Genomic DNA, 17,082 nt, shown 5'->3' on the forward strand with positions numbered 1-17,082 from the left:
ATTCCATGTTTCAGTAAGGTGATGTCTATTCTGTGTTTCAGTAAGGTAATGTCATATTACATGTTTTTCAGTAAGGTGATGTCTATTCCATGTTTTTCAGTTGGGGGATGTGCTGTCTCTTCCATGTTTCAGTAAGGTGATGTCTATTCCATGTTTCAGTAATGTGCTGTCTATTCCATGTTTCAGTAAGGTGCTGTCTATTCCATGTTTCAGTAAGGTGATGTCTCTTCCATGTTTCAGTAAGGTGATGTCATATTCCATTTTTTAAGTAAGGTGATGTCTATTCCATGTTTCAGTAAGGTGATGTCTATTCCATGTTTCAGTAAGGTGATGTCATATTCCATGTTTTTCAGTAAGGTGATGTCTATTCCATGTTTTTTAGTTGGGGGATGTGCTGTCTCTTCCATGTTTCAGTAATGTGCTGTCTATTCCATGTTTCAGTAAGGTGATGACTATTCCATGTTTCAGTAAGGTGATGTCTATTCCATGTTTCAGTAAGGTAATGTCTATTCCATGTTTCAGTAATGTGCTGTCTATTCCATGTTTCAGTAAGGTGATGTATATTCCATGTTTCAGTAAGGTGATGTCATATTCCATTGTTTTTCAGTCAGGTGATGTCTATTCCATGTTTTTCAGTTGGGGGATGTGCTGTCTCTTCCATGTTTCAGTAATGTGCTGTCTATTCCATGTTTCAGTAAGGTGATGTCTATTCCATGTTTCAGTAAGGTGATGTCTATTCCATGTTTCAGTAATGTGCTGTCTATTCCATGTTTCAGTAAGGTGATGTCTATTCTGTGTTTCAGTAAGGTGCTGTCTCTTTCATGTTTCAGTAAGGTGATGTCATATTCCATGTTTTTCAGTTGGGGGATGTGCTGTCTCTTCCATGTTTCAGTAATGTGCTGTCTATTCCATGTTTCAGTAAGGTGATGTCTATTCCATGTTTCAGTAAGGTGATGTCTCTTCCATGTTTCAGTAAGGTGATGTCATATTCCATATTTTAAGTAAGGTGATGTCTATTCCATGTTTCAGTAAGGTGCTGTCTCTTCCATGTTTCAGTAAGGTGATGTCATATTCCATGTTTTTCAGTAAGGTGTTGTCTATTCCATGTTTCAGTAAGGTGATGTCTATTCCATGTTTCAGTAAGGTGGTGTCATATTCCACGTTCAGTATGGTGATGTGCATTGTATTCAATGTTTCAGTAAGGTGATGTGCTGTCTATTCCATGTTTTAGTAATGTGCTGCCTATTCCGTTTCAGTAAGGTGCTGTCTATTCTATGTTTCAGTAAGGTGATGTCTATTCCATGTTTCAGTAAGGTGATGTAATATTCCACGTTCATTACGGTGATGTGCATTGTATTCAGTAAGGTGTTTCAGTAAGGTGATGTGCTGTCCAATCCATGTTTCAGTAAGGTGATGTGCTGTCCAATCGATGTTTCATTTAGGTGATGTCATGTTCCATGTTTCAGTAAGGTGATGTCATATTCCATGTTTCTATAAGGTGATGTGCATTGTATCCCATGTTTCAGTAAGGTGATGTGCATTGTATTCCATGTTTCAGTGAGGTGATGTGCATTGTATTCCGTTTCAGTAAGGTGATGTGCATTGTATTCCATGTTTCAGTAAGGTGATGTGCATTGTATTCCATGTTTCAGTAAGGTGATGTGCATTGTATTCCATGTTTCAGTAAGGTAATGTGCATTGTATTCCATGTTTCAGTAAGGTAATGTGCAATGTATTCCGTTTCAGTAAGGTGATGTGCATTGTATTCCGTTTCAGTAAGGTGATGTGCATTGTATTCCGTTTCAGTAAGGTTATGAGCATTGTATTCCGTGTTCCAGTAAGGTGATGTGCATGCATTTTGGGTCATGGGACAGCAGCAAGGAATGGACGGTATGTCTGCCCGAGGGAGAAGAGGCCCAGGTCAGTGTTTTCTACTCAGTGAACTTGATGAACCGAACAATTTGTCCCTGTAACAAGTCCCACATTGTGTACTCTAGCATCCAGTTCACAATAAGCAGGTGTTTCAGTCAATCTCATTAAAATCAGATCTTAGTTCTCGCTGCCGCTAAACAAAGATCTGAGGAGATCCCATTACCGGTCAGGTCAGACGGACCTTGTGCGAACTTTGACCGACCAATGGAATGACCAATAAGAAGGCAGCCTTCTCGTGCTTTACGGCACAAATTTTAAATTGGCGACTACGCTTCGAAACATATTTTGACATATTCTCGATTACAAATTTGAAACCTGAACAAAAAAACATTCTGGAATGGCTAATAGATGGTCTAGATTGTAAGGATTCAGTCGTTAGACCCGTAACTATCGTTCGGAATACCCCATGTTAAAGTTTTCGCGATTGCATGATTAGAAATCACATTCCAACTGTCACTTTCATAATCTGGTAAGCGACGCACGGATTGGTCGGATGAAAGGTCGTTCTGACGTGACCTCTAATGGGATGTCTTCAGATGTTTGTTTAGCGGTAGCGAGAACTAAGGTCTGATTTTAATGAGATTGGTGTTTCAGTATGTGACCATGATGACTGCACCATTATTCCCCAGCAGTGTGCCTTGTTCAGGGCGTCACTGTATGCTTGCTGTCAACAGGCATCTGTTTAATGTATCTCTAACACAGTAGCTCTAACACAGTAGCTCTAACATCAAGACTGATACAGTTGTACCAATGTTGACTGTGATACTAGTACTGACAATAGCCTTCTGTAATATTGCTAACTACGGCCAGACTTTGTGAAATACAATGTAGCTGTATTATTGATTTCTACTGCTGTCATAGTGCTGATATGAAAGAACTGACTTGGGCACTAAACCTGCCAATTCTCTCCATAGGCGGTCACGGCTGGTGCTGGCTGGGTTGCCGTAGCTACTGATGCCAGGAATCTGAGGATATTCAGTGAAGCTGGCGTCCAGCAGGATCTCTTCTCCATCCCTGGCCCAGTTGTCTCCCTTGCAGGCCACGACAGTACGCTCCTGATAACATACCACGCTGGCATGGGTAAGTTTATGACAATGCTTCTGACAATGTACTACACTGCCATCTCCGCTCCGTCGACCCAGTGCAACATCAGAAGACAAGGCTTTCAGTGATATGGAAATATTGTATTTTTTCCTATGACAAATTACACATACGTATCACCAACAACTGTGCAAGTCAGTTCTTTCAAATAGATTTGTTATTCTTAACTGCATCTCGTCATGTTATTTATTACATTTTATGCCAAAGAGAATATCTTTATTTTTCAGTTGAAACCCTGAATTTTTAATAGATCTACAATTACAGTGATCGCTCGCTATTGCGCTACCAATGGGGTCCAAATAATTGGTGGGCGTTATAGACGATGAGCCATTTAACCGAGGCCGAGGCGGGGGAGCGCGCTCGGCAAATCTCAAATCATCAATAGGCCTATGTGTTTATCTCACGTCACGTCAAAATAGTATATATTTTGTCCTAGATCTACCTGTAATATCATTCATTTATTAAATCTGTCATATTTCACAATGTCTGAAATACGTATTCCATTCTAATTTATCATTTTTTATCAATAAATTACAAAATTATTCACTATTTCCCGCGATGTTATTGAAAATAAAATTCTCGGACACACATTTCGACAACGGGTCCGCATCGAACATGTCAAAGAGCAAAATAAAGACTATTTTAAGCAAATCTTTAAATATATTATACAAAGTGATAAATAAAATCAACAAAAATATATCTAAAAGTAATCAAACTTACATCTAAGTTATTATTTCCATCGTTTCGTGCGATCGCGTGTAATGTAAGTCAAATGACATCTCGGCTTTCGTCGCCTTGAATTCTCGGCTCGGACACAACGTTTAATGCAAAAATATATGCATGAAAAATCTTTGTCACAGCTCGTAACCTAGCACGATACATTCGCAAAGTTCCATATTTTTAATATATATCGTGATTTCCTGCTTAAAACGTTCAGAATAACACGATTTAACAAAAAATCTTTCGCTAACTTCTGAAATTTATCAAACACGAGCTTTGTATCACAGCTTGATTGGCTGCCTGAGGTCACGTGCTCAAAATTGACCAATCACGAAACTTGTAGCAGATTTCGGCAAGAAAGCGTCATTAGAAACAAATTTTAATCCAATGAAATCGCTTGTTATAACTACGGGGAAAAAACAGGCGATGTTACGAAAGCGCGATTACGAAATGAATGACCGCCGTGTTGTGACAGCAACTACATGTGTGTGACAGTTTAGCCTTAAATTGGATTGCCCACTAATTAAGAATATAAACTTCACTTGTGGTTCTCTTTTATTGCATGCATGCGCTTCTAAGATCAAAGGATGTATAGTGTGAAAAGTTAACTAGTAGAACAATCGTATTTCCGGGACCTGCCGCGGATGTTTTCAAACAGATTATTAGAACTCCATTCAGCGATAAACCGTTGATTATGCAATGAGAAGCGTTATGTGCAAATAAACAACGAACAACAATACAATCATGTCTGTGTAAAACTCTCAGTATTAAAAGTGTACATAAATTTTGGGAGCCATGCGTTGCCGCGCGTAATAACCGAAGTAGCGCTTTATCGAAGAGCGCAATAGCGAGCGATCACTGTAGTTGTCAAGAAAACTATCAAACAGCAAATAGTATCTACAGTTTTTACCAACTGACCATACCGATATATTTTTACCTTTGACTTGGTGCTTTCTCATTGATATTTAGTTGCACACAAGATGACAGAATGATCTCTTGTAGGAATTCCTGGAGACCAGTTTTTGGGTGTTATAATCACAGAAGTTGGGAGTCAAAAGAAAACTTTGCTGAATGGAAGCCCACTCTCCATGTCGCCCAAATCTACACTGCAGTGGCTAGGGTGAGTACAGATATAGGCCTTCAGGTCTACACTGGGTGAGTACAGATATAGGCCTTCAGGTCTACACTGCAGTGGCTAGGGTGAGTACAGATATAGGCCTTCAGATCTACACTGGGTGAGTACAGATATAGGCCTTCAGGTCTACACTGGGTGAGTACAGATATAGGCCTTCAGGTCTACACTGGGTGAGTACAGATATAGGCCTTCAGGTCTACACTAGGTGAGTACAGATATAGGCCTTCAGGTCTACACTGGGTGAGTACAGATATAGGCCTTCCAATCTACACTGGGTGAGTACAGATATAGGCCTTCAGGTCTACACTAGGTGAGTACAGATATAGGCCTTCAGGTCTACACTGGGTGAGTACAGATATAGGCCTTCAGATCTACACTGGGTGAGTACAGATATAGGCCTTCAGGTCTACACAGGGTGAGTACAGATATAGGCCTTCAGGTCTACACTGGGTGAGTACAGATATAGGCCTTCAGGTCTACACTAGGTGAGTACAGATATAGGCCTTCAGGTCTACACTGGGTGAGTACAGATATAAGCCTACAGGTCCACACTGGGTAAGTACAGATATAAGCCTACAGGTCCACACTGGGTGAGTGCAGATATAGGCCTTCAGGTCCACACTGGGTGAGTACAGATATAGGCCTTCAGATCTACACTGGGTGAGTACAGATATAGGCCTTCAGGTCTACACTGGGTGAGTACAGATATAGGCCTTCAGGTCTACACTGCAGTGGCTAGGGTGAGTACAGATATAGGCCTTCAGGTCTACACTGCAGTGGCTAGGGTGAGTACAGATATAGGCCTTCAGGTCTACACTGCAGTGGCTAGGGTGAGTACAGATATAGGCCTTCAGGTCAACACTGCACTCTATGTTAAGTACAGATAATGCAGTGGTTTTGGAGAGTAAAAAAATAAGGCCTTGCTCTCAGTTCATTTATGAAACTGGTTCTTCAGTTGAGTTGATGATGTTGCAGATTCTCATCCGAGGGCACACCCTTCTCCATGGACTCCGCTGGCATAGTGCGGAGAATGAGTTCCACAGGGAGTCCGACATGGATCCAGGTGGCCGACACACAGGAACATGTGAGTATGTCTGATCACAATATGAGGCTATAGCGGGGTCTGACATGGATCCAGGTGGCTGACACACAGGAACAAGTGAGTATGTCTGATCACAATACGAGGCTATAGCGGGGTCTGACATGGATCCAGGTGGCTGACACACAGGAACATGTGAGTATGTCTGATCACAATACGAGGCTATAGCGGGGTCCGACAAAGGTCCAGGTGGCCGACACACGGGAACATGTGAGTATGTCTGATCACAATACGAGGCTATAGCGGGGTCCGACAAAGGTCCAGGTGGCCGACACACAGGAACAAGTGAGTATGTCTGATCACAATACGAGGCTATAGCGGGGTCTGACATGGATCCAGGTGGCTGACACACAGGAACATGTGAGTATATCTGATCACAATACGAGGCTATAGCGGGGTCCGACATGGATCCAGGTGGCCGACACACGGGAACAGGCTGAGGCTGAGGCTGAGGCTGAGGCTGAGGGCTGGCCACGGTAGAACACGGATGTTGTGTTGTTGCAGAAAGGCCATGGTAGCTCTGGCAACATGGGGACGAGCGTTGTCCTGCTGGAAAATGGGTTGTTGATGTTGTGCAAAATATGGAACAACGTGGGGTCTGATCACTTGGTCGATATACCGCGGAGCAGTGATACCGTGTCCCCGACCTTGACCAACATTCAGAAAGCACATGGGTCCAAGTCTCGCATTAAGTCCAGTCCCTGCCCATATCATGACGCTAGGTCCACCCCATGGATCTCCTTCCACAACATTTCTGTCAGCGAAACAATCACCTCGACGCCGCCAAATTCTGACTCTTCCGTTTCCATGGGAGACACAAAAGCGACTTTTATCAGAGAAGATGACACGCCTTCACTCACGATGATGCCAATTGTAATGACCCTGTGCCAACTGAAGTCATGCTTGTCGATGCCGTGGTTTGAGAACAGGAAGACATGCTGGTCGTTGACATCTGAGGTTGTTGGAACGGAGACGTCGGATCACAGTGTCCCGGCTAATGTGTCGATTATGTGTTCCTATGGTCTGTCGAGCACTTTCACATGCAGTTAGGAATGGTGTTGATGGGTAATCTGCCAATCTTGTCGAGGTGTGGTGACCCTAGGACGACCGCTCTGAGGAAGGTCATCTGTGGTCTGTGTAGCATTGTATCGATGCAGGAGACGGTAAATTGTGGTTATGTTAACGTTGAAATGACGGGCAACATCTTGGACAGACTCTTCCAGCTTCCAAACGTCCAATAGCCTGGTTTCTCTGAATTTGAGTTAGGCGTGGCATTGTTGACCAAGGAGTGGTAGGTCCAAGAATCGGCCACAGTTTTATACCCACTACAGTTCGTGACAGTTTGTGCATTTTCGATTTCGTGAGAAATGGGTGCATGATACCCACATATTTATTGAAATGGTGCCTTTTGGCGATTCGTTTTTTATGTTGCGTTTTACTCGGGGGCTTCCAAAATGCAACCAAAAATATTGATAACACCATCAGGCTTCACTACATGCTAAAACTCATTACAATATATGGTTCCGTGTTTGTTACCTATTTGCTTTAAACCACTTGTGTTTCTTTTGCGTGTGAGTATACATGTGTGTGTTCACCTGTTTGCAGGCAAAGGGCAAGTCGGATCATTACTGGATTGTGGGAGTGGGGGAACACCCACAGCAACTCAGGTAAATCTCCCTCCTGCCGCCAGTGAACAGTGCTCCCGGTGTTCACTCACTGGCGGACTCGATGCAATGTGCAGCCACTCTGTCAGCAATCAGTGGGTCACATGACCTGGTACTAACTAGTGAGAGACCAGGGTGTGTGTGATTCAGCTCATGTTCAAAAGACAACTTGCTGTGAATGATGACAACATTTCTGATGCTGCTTTAAGCTACACTCACTCTCACTCACTCACTCACTCACTCACTCACCATGTCGGGGTTAATTGTTGCACCTGCTGTTGTCGGGGTTAATTGTTGCACCCGCTGTTGTGTGGGTTAATTGTTGCACCTGCTGTTGTGGGGGTTAATTGTTGCACCTGCTGTTGTCGGGGTTAATTGTTGCACCCGCTGTTGTCGGGGTTAATTGTTGCACCCGCTGTTGTCGGGGTTAATTGTTGTTCTGCTGTTGTGGGGGTTAATTGTTGCACCTGCTGTTGTCGGGGTTTATTGTTGCACCCGCTGTTGTCAGGGTTAATTGTTGCACCTGCTGTTGTGGGGGTTAATTGTTGCACCTGCTGTTGTCGGGTTTAATTGTTGCACCTGCTGTTGTCGGGGTTTATTGTTGCACCTGCTGTTGTCGGGGTTAATTGTTGCACCCGCTGTTGTCGGGGTTAATTGTTGCACCTGCTGTTGTCGGGGTTAATTGTTGCACCCGCTGTTGTGTGGGTTAATTGTTGCACCTGCTGTTGTCGGGGTTAATTGTTGCACCTGCTGTTGTCGGGGTTATTGTTGCACCCGCTGTTGTCAGGGTTAATTGTTGCACCTGCTGTTGTCAGGGTTAATTGTTGCACCTGCTGTTGTCGGGTTTAATTGTTGCAGCCGCTGTTGTCGGGGTTAATTGTTGTTCTGCTGTTGTGGGGGTTAATTGTTGCACCTGCTGTTGTCGGGATTAATTGTTGCACCTGCTGTTGTGGGGGTTAATTGTTGCACCTGCTGTTGTCGGGGTTAATTGTTGCACCTGCTGTTGTCGGGGTTAATTGTTGCACCTGCTGTTGTCGGGTTTAATTGTTGCACCCGCTGTTGTCGGGGTTAATTGTTGCACCTGCTGTTGTCGGGGTTAATTGTTGCACCTGCTGTTGTGTGGGTTAATTGTTGCACCTGCTGTTGTGGGGGTTAATTGTTGCACCCGCTGTTGTGGGGGTTAATTGTTGTTCTGCCGTTGTGGGGGTTAATTGTTGCACCTGCTGTTGTCGGGTTTAATTGTTGCACCTGCTGTTGTCGGGGTTAATTGTTGCACCTGCTGTTGTGGGGGTTAATTGTTGCACCTGCTGTTGTGGGGGTTAATTGTTGCACCCGCTGTTGTCAGGGTTAATTGTTGCAGCTGCTGTTGTGGGGGTTAATTGTTGCAGCTGCTGTTGTCGGGGTTAATTGTTGCACCTGCTGTTGTCGGGTTTAATTGTTGCACCCGCTGTTCTGTGGGTTAATTGTTGCACCGGCTGTTGTGGGGGTTAATTGTTGCACCTGCTGTTGTAGGGGTTAATTGTTGCACCTGCTGTTGTCGGGGTTAATTGTTGTTCTGCTGTTGTGGGGGTTAATTGTTGCACCTGCTGTTGTCGGGATGAATTGTTGCACCTGCTGTTGTGGGGGTTAATTGTTGCACCTGCTGTTGTCGGGGTTAATTGTTGCACCTGCTGTTGTCGGGGTTAATTGTTGCACCTGCTGTGTTGTGTGTCCAGGTGTATCCCTTGCAAGGGAGCCAGATATCCTCCCACCCTGCCACGCCCAGCTGTGTCAGTCATCCCCTTCAGGCTGCCGATGTGTGAGATGAACACAGAGAAAAGCCAGTACGAGGTAAGGTTAAAATCTTAAAGCAACAAATATCATCTTGTATATATTATCCTGGAAAATCCAGATCTTGGGGAATCTCCCCCATAATCAATCTTTGTGAGGGTGAAAAAAGAGTTGAGGCTGTATGCAGTGGTTTATGATGAAAGTCGTGATAAGGGGGCGAAATTTCCAGTGTTTTGACTAAGTGGTTGTTTGTTTGACAGGAAACTTTCCTAAGGACCTGCCTGTTTGCTTCGTCACTGAGGGTGCCAGGGGCAGACAACTCTGACCTGCAGGAGGCTCTGCGCCCAGCACAGGAGGCTCTCATCAAGCTGTTTGCCGTAAGTTCCTTCATCCTGGTACTGCAGCTGATGCAGCTGTCTCTTGCCAATGTCTCTTGTCCAACTTGCCAATGTCAACTTTCTGCAATACAATGTAATGATGTTTCTCATTGCAGCTGTTGGCCAGTTCAGGCCGGGAGGCATGAGGTCTCTGTTAGTGTTTGAGTTGATTCACATACATGTTTCACATTGCAGCTGTTGGCCAGTTCAGGCCGGGAGGCATGAGGTCTCTGTTAGTGTTTGAGTTGATTCACATACATGTTTCACATTGCAGCTGTCAGCCAGGTCCGACCGGGAAGCGCGGGCTCTCGAGGTGTGCGAGATGATGCAGGAGGAGCACACGATGCAGCTGGCCATCAAGTACGCCAGTCGCCTCAAACACATGCAGCTGGCCCAACGCATCAGTGAGCTGGCACAGAGACGAGCTGAAGAAGAAGACGAAGAGGAGGAGGTAGTTGAAGAAAGGTAGAGGAGAGCTGTGTATGAAGGCGATGTCACAGTATCTAGTTTCGTCCACAACCTGGGCCGTGTATCGAGGTGACGTGACAGCATCTAGTTTAAGGCACAACCTGGGCCGTGTATCGAGGTGACGTCACAGCATCTAGTTTAATGCACAACCTGGGCCGTGTATCGAGGTGACGTCACAGCATCTAGTTTAAGGCACAGCCTGGGCCGTGTATCGAGGTGACGTCACAGCATCTAGTTTAAGGCACAGCCTGGGCCGTGTATCGAGGTGACGTCACAGCATCTAGTTTAAGGCACAGCCTGGGCCGTGTATCGAGGTGACGTTACAGCATCTAGTTTAAGGCACAACCTGGGCCGTGTATCGAGGTTACGGCACAGCATCTAGTTTAATGCACAACCTGGGCCGTGTATCGAGGTGACGTTACAGCATCTAGTTTAAGGCACAACCTGGGCCGTGTATCGGGGTTACGGCACAGCATGTGCTGTGAGTCCAGGCTTGGGGGGCTCATTACTGAATTTATTCACTTGTTAGGTTGTTTGTTACTTCCTATACACCAGCAGGGCTTTGAGGGTAGTACTGGTCCCAAGTCACCTGTACACCAGTGGGGCTTTGAGGGCAGTACTGGTCCCCAGTCACCGTACACCAGTGGGGCTTCCAGGGTAGTACTGGTCCCCAGTTACCGTACACCAGCGGGGCTTCCAGGGTAGTACTGGTCCCCAGTCACCGTACACCAGCGGGGCTTCCAGGGTAGTACTGGTCCCCAGTCACCGTACACCAGCGGGGCTTCCAGGGTAGTACTGGTCCCAAGTCACCTGTACACCAGCGGGGCTTCCAGGGTAGTACTGGTCCCCAGTCACCGTACACCAGCGGGGCTTCCAGGGGAGTACTGGTCCCCAGTCACCGTACACCAGCGGGGCTTCCAGGGTAGTACTGGTCCCAAGTCACCTGTACACCAGCGGGGCTTCCAGGGTAGTACTGGTCCCCAGTCACCGTACACCAGCGGGGCTTCCAGGGTAGTACTGGTCCCCAGTCACCGTACACCAGCGGGGCTTCCAGGGTAGTACTGGTCCCCAGTCACCGTACACCAGCGGGGCTTCCAGGGGAGTACTGGTCCCCAGTCACCGTACACCAGCGGGGCTTCCAGGGGAGTACTGGTCCCCAGTCACCGTACACCAGCGGGGCTTCCAGGGGAGTACTGGTCCCCAGTCACCGTACACCAGCGGGGCTTCCGGGGTAGTACTGGTCCCCAGTCACCTATGCTTGTCGTACAAGACGGCTACATGGATGTGTGGTCAGATTGGTTGATGGCAGGTCATCTCAACGTGACTGCATGGATCTAAGATATCAAGCACTGGATTGACTGTTCCAGACTTCATTATTCACCGACTGACATTGTATAGCTGGAATATTGCTGATTGCGATGTCAAGGATCAAACAAGCCAAACTAACTACTGGCTCTGTTATGTAGTGAGGACATTGCCTGCTCTCGAAGGAACGGAAGTGTGGCGCAGCATGATGAGGAAAACATGGAAGAAGAAGACGAAGAGGCTGATGTTGAGGAGGAAGATGATACAGATCACAGTACTGGTTCGTACAGCCACACTTCAGTCCTGAATACACTCTGTTACGGTTATACCGATAGTATTAGAGGTGTTGGCTGATATACCAACAGTAGTTTTCTAAACATTACTGTCAGTGTATTATCCGATATATATATTGAGGAAGGAATGAGTGATACTAACTCACACCCTCTCTGGGCAACAGGTAGACATGTCAGATATTTCAGTATGAGAAGAGTATGGAGGTGTGTTGAGTTGTAGTGGGACGACAAACCGATGCATTGTTGGATCACAATTTTTCACTTCTCGATAGAAGTATTGCACACTAAGTAAAAAAATTTGATTCTTACCTTAAATGATTGGTTTTATAAACACTTAGTAGTGAAAATTAGTAGTGAAAACGTACATTTTTTTATCCGTTTGCACCATACTTGACACTGCTAACTGTAAATCGTGTGCCAGGAATTTGGCGAACCTGTGTATGAACACTGGGGCTTTCGCACCACAGATAAGAGCACGTGCAAGTATTGTTATACATATCGGTGTCTCACGTGGAACAATACTGGTCATTTCCAGGACCCAAACTGAACCTGCAGCCCCGAGAAGTTCAGGCCAAGACAGCCAGCAAGTCCGTTCTGGCTCGTTCTAACCCTTTCAAGGTACGTCCCCTTCCTCATCTCGATACATCACACTCTCATGAAGATATGTTGTCTTACCATGAAGATTCAGTGTTGAATATTGCACTGGCTGTATGACACTATGAGTGAGTATCGTGTGTTTCATGTAGGAGGTATGGTAATTGTTATGACCTCTGACACAATGTGGTTGCAGGTTTCCAGTCAGCGTTCTATTGGTCATCCCACCAAGGGGAGTCAAGTGTTTGACAAACTCTCCTCGAAGACCGACAAGTCGGACAAGCCGATTGTGCCTCTTCCTGTCACTATCCGAACCAGCAAGTCAGGCGGCAGCAAGAAGGTATGACACAACAACAGAACACTGGCACACCTCCCACCTAACACCACACACACAACACACACCTCACACCACACCACAACCTCACACCATACCACAACCTCACACCATACCACAACCTCACACCACACCACAACCTCACACCATACCACAACCTCACTCCACACCACAACCTCACTCCACACCACAACCTCACTCCACACCACTCATCTCCACACATACCTCACAAGCAACACAACACACACTACACAAGACACCTCACACACACACACACACACACACACACCTCACACACAAGTGATAAATGTCACCAATCTTCCTCCTTCGAGTCATCAGGTGACATCTACTTCTTACCTTCATCCGTGTTTCAGACGAAGACGATTTCCAACATGTTCAGCAAGAACAACAGTGCTGACAGCAATGCCTCCAGCCACGCTGCAGAACCCAAGGCAGACCCAGAAACCCAGAACAGCAAGCCGTACGTGCAGTCTGATACTTCCTCAACACTAATTACAGGCAGCAAGCCACACGTCTGTAGATCAGTGAGCTGTAAGGTCTGACCCTAAAAAAGCAGGATGTTGGTTTTATGGAATGTTTGTCAGACCCAATCCTTCAGGGGACACGTGGCCCATATATTGAGGCTGGAGACTCTTGTAGTGCCCAGTTGCAGTCCATGTTCTGTCATGGTTTGAATTCCAGACTGCCCACATTAGACCAGTCTTTGATCTGTCCGTGCTGTGTATATTCTTCACAAAGGTGGATCATCTCTGACATATGTCACTTGGGGCGTCAATCTCATTAAAATCAGATCTTAGTTCTCGCTACCGCTAAACAAAGATCTGAGGACATCCCATTACTGGTCTCGTCAGACCGACCTTGCGCGAACATTGACTGACCAATGGATTGACCAATCAGAAGGGAGCTTTTTTTGTGCTTTACGGCACCAATTTCAAATTGTCGACTACGCTTCGAAACATGTTTTGACAAATTCTCGATCAATTTTGAAACCTGAACAAAAGAACATTCTGGAATGGCTAATAGATGTTCTAGATTGTATGGATTCAGTCATTAAACCCGTAAGTATCGTTCTGAATACCCCGTGTTTTGCATTTCGAGGTAGAAATCACATTCCGACTTTCATGATCTGGTAAGCGACGCTCTGATTAGTCGGATGAAAGGTTGTTCTGACGCAACCCCTTATGGGATGTCTTCAGATCTTTGTTCAGCGGAAGTGAGAATTAAGGTCTGGTTTTAATGAGATTGCTCGGGGCGTTTTTGGCACATTAAGCTGCTGATTGTTGCTGCAGTCTCATCATTTGTTGTCTGCTGTCAGGTCGGTCAGTGGCTTCCAGTTATGGCTGGAGGAGAACCGTGAGGAACTGGAGGAGGAGAGACCGGACCTCAGTCACGAAGACTTGAGTCAGGTGGCAGCCGAGAGGTTCCGTGCTCTCCCTAAGGAAGAGAGACAGGTGTGTATACATAGAATAGACTAAGGGGTGACAGGTTTGTATACATAGTACATTGCTACACCATAGACAAGGGGAATGGTGGACAGGTGTGTATACGAAGACTAGTGGGGGGACTTGGGACATAGAGGAGAGGCAGGTATATACTTTACAGAAAGTCTAGTCTAGTTATTGTATGCCAGTAGATTAACACAGATGTTTGTTTCCTAGACCTGGTCACAGAAAGCCAAGTCAAAATCAGCTGCCACTACAAGTCCTGATGGCCGCAAGCGGAAGCGCGTGGAGGAAGACAGCAGTGAGAAGCCAAGCAAAAAGTCCACCGTGAGGCCTCCTCTGTCACAGTCAACCAACACAAAACTGAGTAGCTTCGCCTTCTCGAAAGACTGAGTGCAAAGCTTTCTATTGGCAAGTCAGTTTGAAGCTGGCCATGTGAAGCTTTCCTCCCTTCAGACACAGCTGTGGACAGTAGCTTCAGACACAGATCTAGACACAGCCACTGGAGCAGCAAGGAGTCCGGGCTTGTGATTCCCAACAGTCATGAACACGATGTATGGGGTGTATATAATATATAATGTATAAATTGTAACATACAACATGTGTTCTTTGTTTTTCCAGTTATATATTGGTTTTGGTTTATCCAGATTGGGGTGTATATTTACATTCTAGTTAGCTGTAGCAGGGCACCTGAAGGCATGTGGTACACTCACACAGTAAGGCCAGTATTGAACTTGGAATCAGCTGCCTAAACCAGTCTCGGTGGCCACAAGACGACGCAGGAACACACTACTTGCTGTGCCTGAACAGTGGCTCAAATCTAAACCCTCTGATATTTATGTTCCAAAGCAGGGAATAAAACTTAAAAGTTTCTGAAGAAGCCACTCTGTAAACCCTATTTTCTTTCATGAGCAGCATGTATTCATTCCTAGGTGCAGGGAGTATATCTCTTATATGGACTCCCTGACAAGAGAGTCACAATCTCTCACCCAGGCACATGGAGTCCATCTCATTTATTGACTCCCTGACAGGAGAGTCGTGATATCTCAACCAGGAGCAGGCGTAATATATCTCTTATATTGACTCCCTGACAGGAGAGTCCTGATCTCTCACCCGGGACAGACAAGAATGTCACTCATTAACTCACTCACCAGCATCTCACAGTATGAACTACATATGGCAATTGAAAGTCTATTGTATTTCTCCAGTCTATCTCTATCTCTAAGGTCTTCCTGGAGAGTGGATGTTCGGGGTTCGATCCCCAGCAGCATCATACCAAGAGACATGAAAAGTTGGTGCTTGTTGTTACCCTGCCTGGGGCTCAGCATTAAAGGACTAAAACAAGGACTGGGTATTCATGTTAAACTGCGGCATGGTATCTCCGTAGGTGGGCTGGCACTATAAAATCAGCATTAGTCTGGACTAGTGCAAGTTTTCAGCAATACTGAAGCTATATGATGTCGGTCTGTATATAATCGAGTATGGACCAGACTATCAAGTGATTGACAACATGAGCATCGATTTACGCCATTGGGATAAGATGACATGCACCAACCAAGTCAGGGAGCCTGACAACCTGATCCCTGTTATTTTCCTCTTATGACAAGCATGGGTTGGTTGCTGAAAATCAATTTTCTACCAAGATCTTCAGGGGTAATTGGTACAAGCAGACACACACACACACACACACACACACACACACATATGCACATCTATAGAAGTGCTATGATCTTGAAAGGGACCTTAAGCCCCATTCACCTCAACTCTCCTGCAGGAATAAGTTCAAATTTCGATGGCGCAGTCTACCGATACTAACTACCAGTTAGGACTTGCGTGTAAGAAAAAAACCCGCACGGCCTAAAATAGGGCGATAACGTAGGCCTCGTGGGAAGAGCGCTCGGAGACTACGTTTAACGTTGCAATGTTTAAACCCTTATTTTGTAGAAGTTGTTGAATATATGACACATGGTCACTGCTGGTGCTCGCATTTTCCCTCGTCAGGTACAAGCGTGCAGACCACCTCCGTGGTCTAGTGGATAGAGCGTCTGCCCGGAGAACGGAAGATCGGTGGTTCATTCCCAAGGCCGCGTCATACCAAAGAACCTTAAAAGATGGCACTTCCTGTCTGGTGCTCTGTATTAAGGGGATAAAACTGGGACTGGGCGGCTCGGAGTCAGTATACTGTTCCTAAGTGATGTTAAACTGCGGTTTAGTATCTTAGTGGGCTGGCACTATAACATCAGCATCAGTTCGGACTAGTACAGGCAGCACGCACGACTTGGCTGTACAATAAACCCTATTTCACCTCATGCAGCAAAGCTAGGTACAGTTCTTGGGATCATCGAATGATCGATCTATCGAGTAGTTATTATATGTAGTTGAGACAAGCCTGCTGTAGACAGCTACTCGGTGTGGTTGTGTAAGCCGGCTTGCTGGCCAGAATATGTGCCATCGTACCCTGTGTGGAGTATTGGTTCCTCTCCGGTCCAGGCGCTTGAATGTCCGTCGTGATAAAATTGCTGTCTTGGACTCGATTGACTGGTAGACTTTATAGCCGCTCACAATAGACCGCATCGACCCAGAGAGACATTTCAAACGAACGAGCAATCTTATATACCTAGGTGCCAAGGATGAAACCGAACCACGGTGAGGCTCGCAAAGCACCTTGAACTGAACACATGTTTGGGTGCTTTTAGATTATATTGTTTGAACCATTAGGTTGTTGTTGTTTTTTATTAAATGTAATCTTGAAACAATACGAGTGAGTGAGTGAGTGTAGTTTAACGCCGCTTTGGTCAGTATTCTGGACAGTTATATCACGGCGTGA

The 17,082-nt window shown here is 45.7% G+C and overlaps 1 protein-coding gene across 5 annotated transcripts in view; it reads left to right on the top strand.

Annotated features, from left to right (window-relative positions):
- Positions 1-14,854, top strand: part of LOC124140619 (WD repeat and HMG-box DNA-binding protein 1-like) — a 38,310-nt gene extending 23,456 nt beyond the window's left edge. For all 5 annotated transcript variants that reach the window (XM_048384822.1, XM_048384820.1, XM_048384821.1 and 2 more), the window contains 14 exons: positions 1,839-1,920; positions 2,847-3,012; positions 4,756-4,873; positions 5,864-5,972; positions 7,593-7,654; positions 9,367-9,481; positions 9,682-9,798; positions 10,073-10,263; positions 11,733-11,851; positions 12,400-12,482; positions 12,655-12,798; positions 13,167-13,273; positions 14,129-14,264; positions 14,472-14,854. In XM_048384822.1, coding sequence (XP_048240779.1) covers positions 1,839-1,920; positions 2,847-3,012; positions 4,756-4,873; positions 5,864-5,972; positions 7,593-7,654; positions 9,367-9,481; positions 9,682-9,798; positions 10,073-10,263; positions 11,733-11,851; positions 12,400-12,482; positions 12,655-12,798; positions 13,167-13,273; positions 14,129-14,264; positions 14,472-14,648 — 1,726 coding nt within the window. In that variant the 3' untranslated portion in view covers positions 14,649-14,854. The remainder of the gene's footprint in view (positions 1-1,838; positions 1,921-2,846; positions 3,013-4,755; positions 4,874-5,863; positions 5,973-7,592; positions 7,655-9,366; positions 9,482-9,681; positions 9,799-10,072; positions 10,264-11,732; positions 11,852-12,399; positions 12,483-12,654; positions 12,799-13,166; positions 13,274-14,128; positions 14,265-14,471) is intronic.
- Positions 14,855-17,082: the final 2,228 nt, after the last annotated feature.

The sequence above is a fragment of the Haliotis rufescens genome, unplaced genomic scaffold (assembly GCF_023055435.1).
Source record: "Haliotis rufescens isolate VD_foot unplaced genomic scaffold, xgHalRufe1.0.p SCAF_51, whole genome shotgun sequence".
Classification (NCBI taxonomy): Eukaryota; Metazoa; Mollusca; class Gastropoda; order Lepetellida; family Haliotidae; genus Haliotis; species Haliotis rufescens.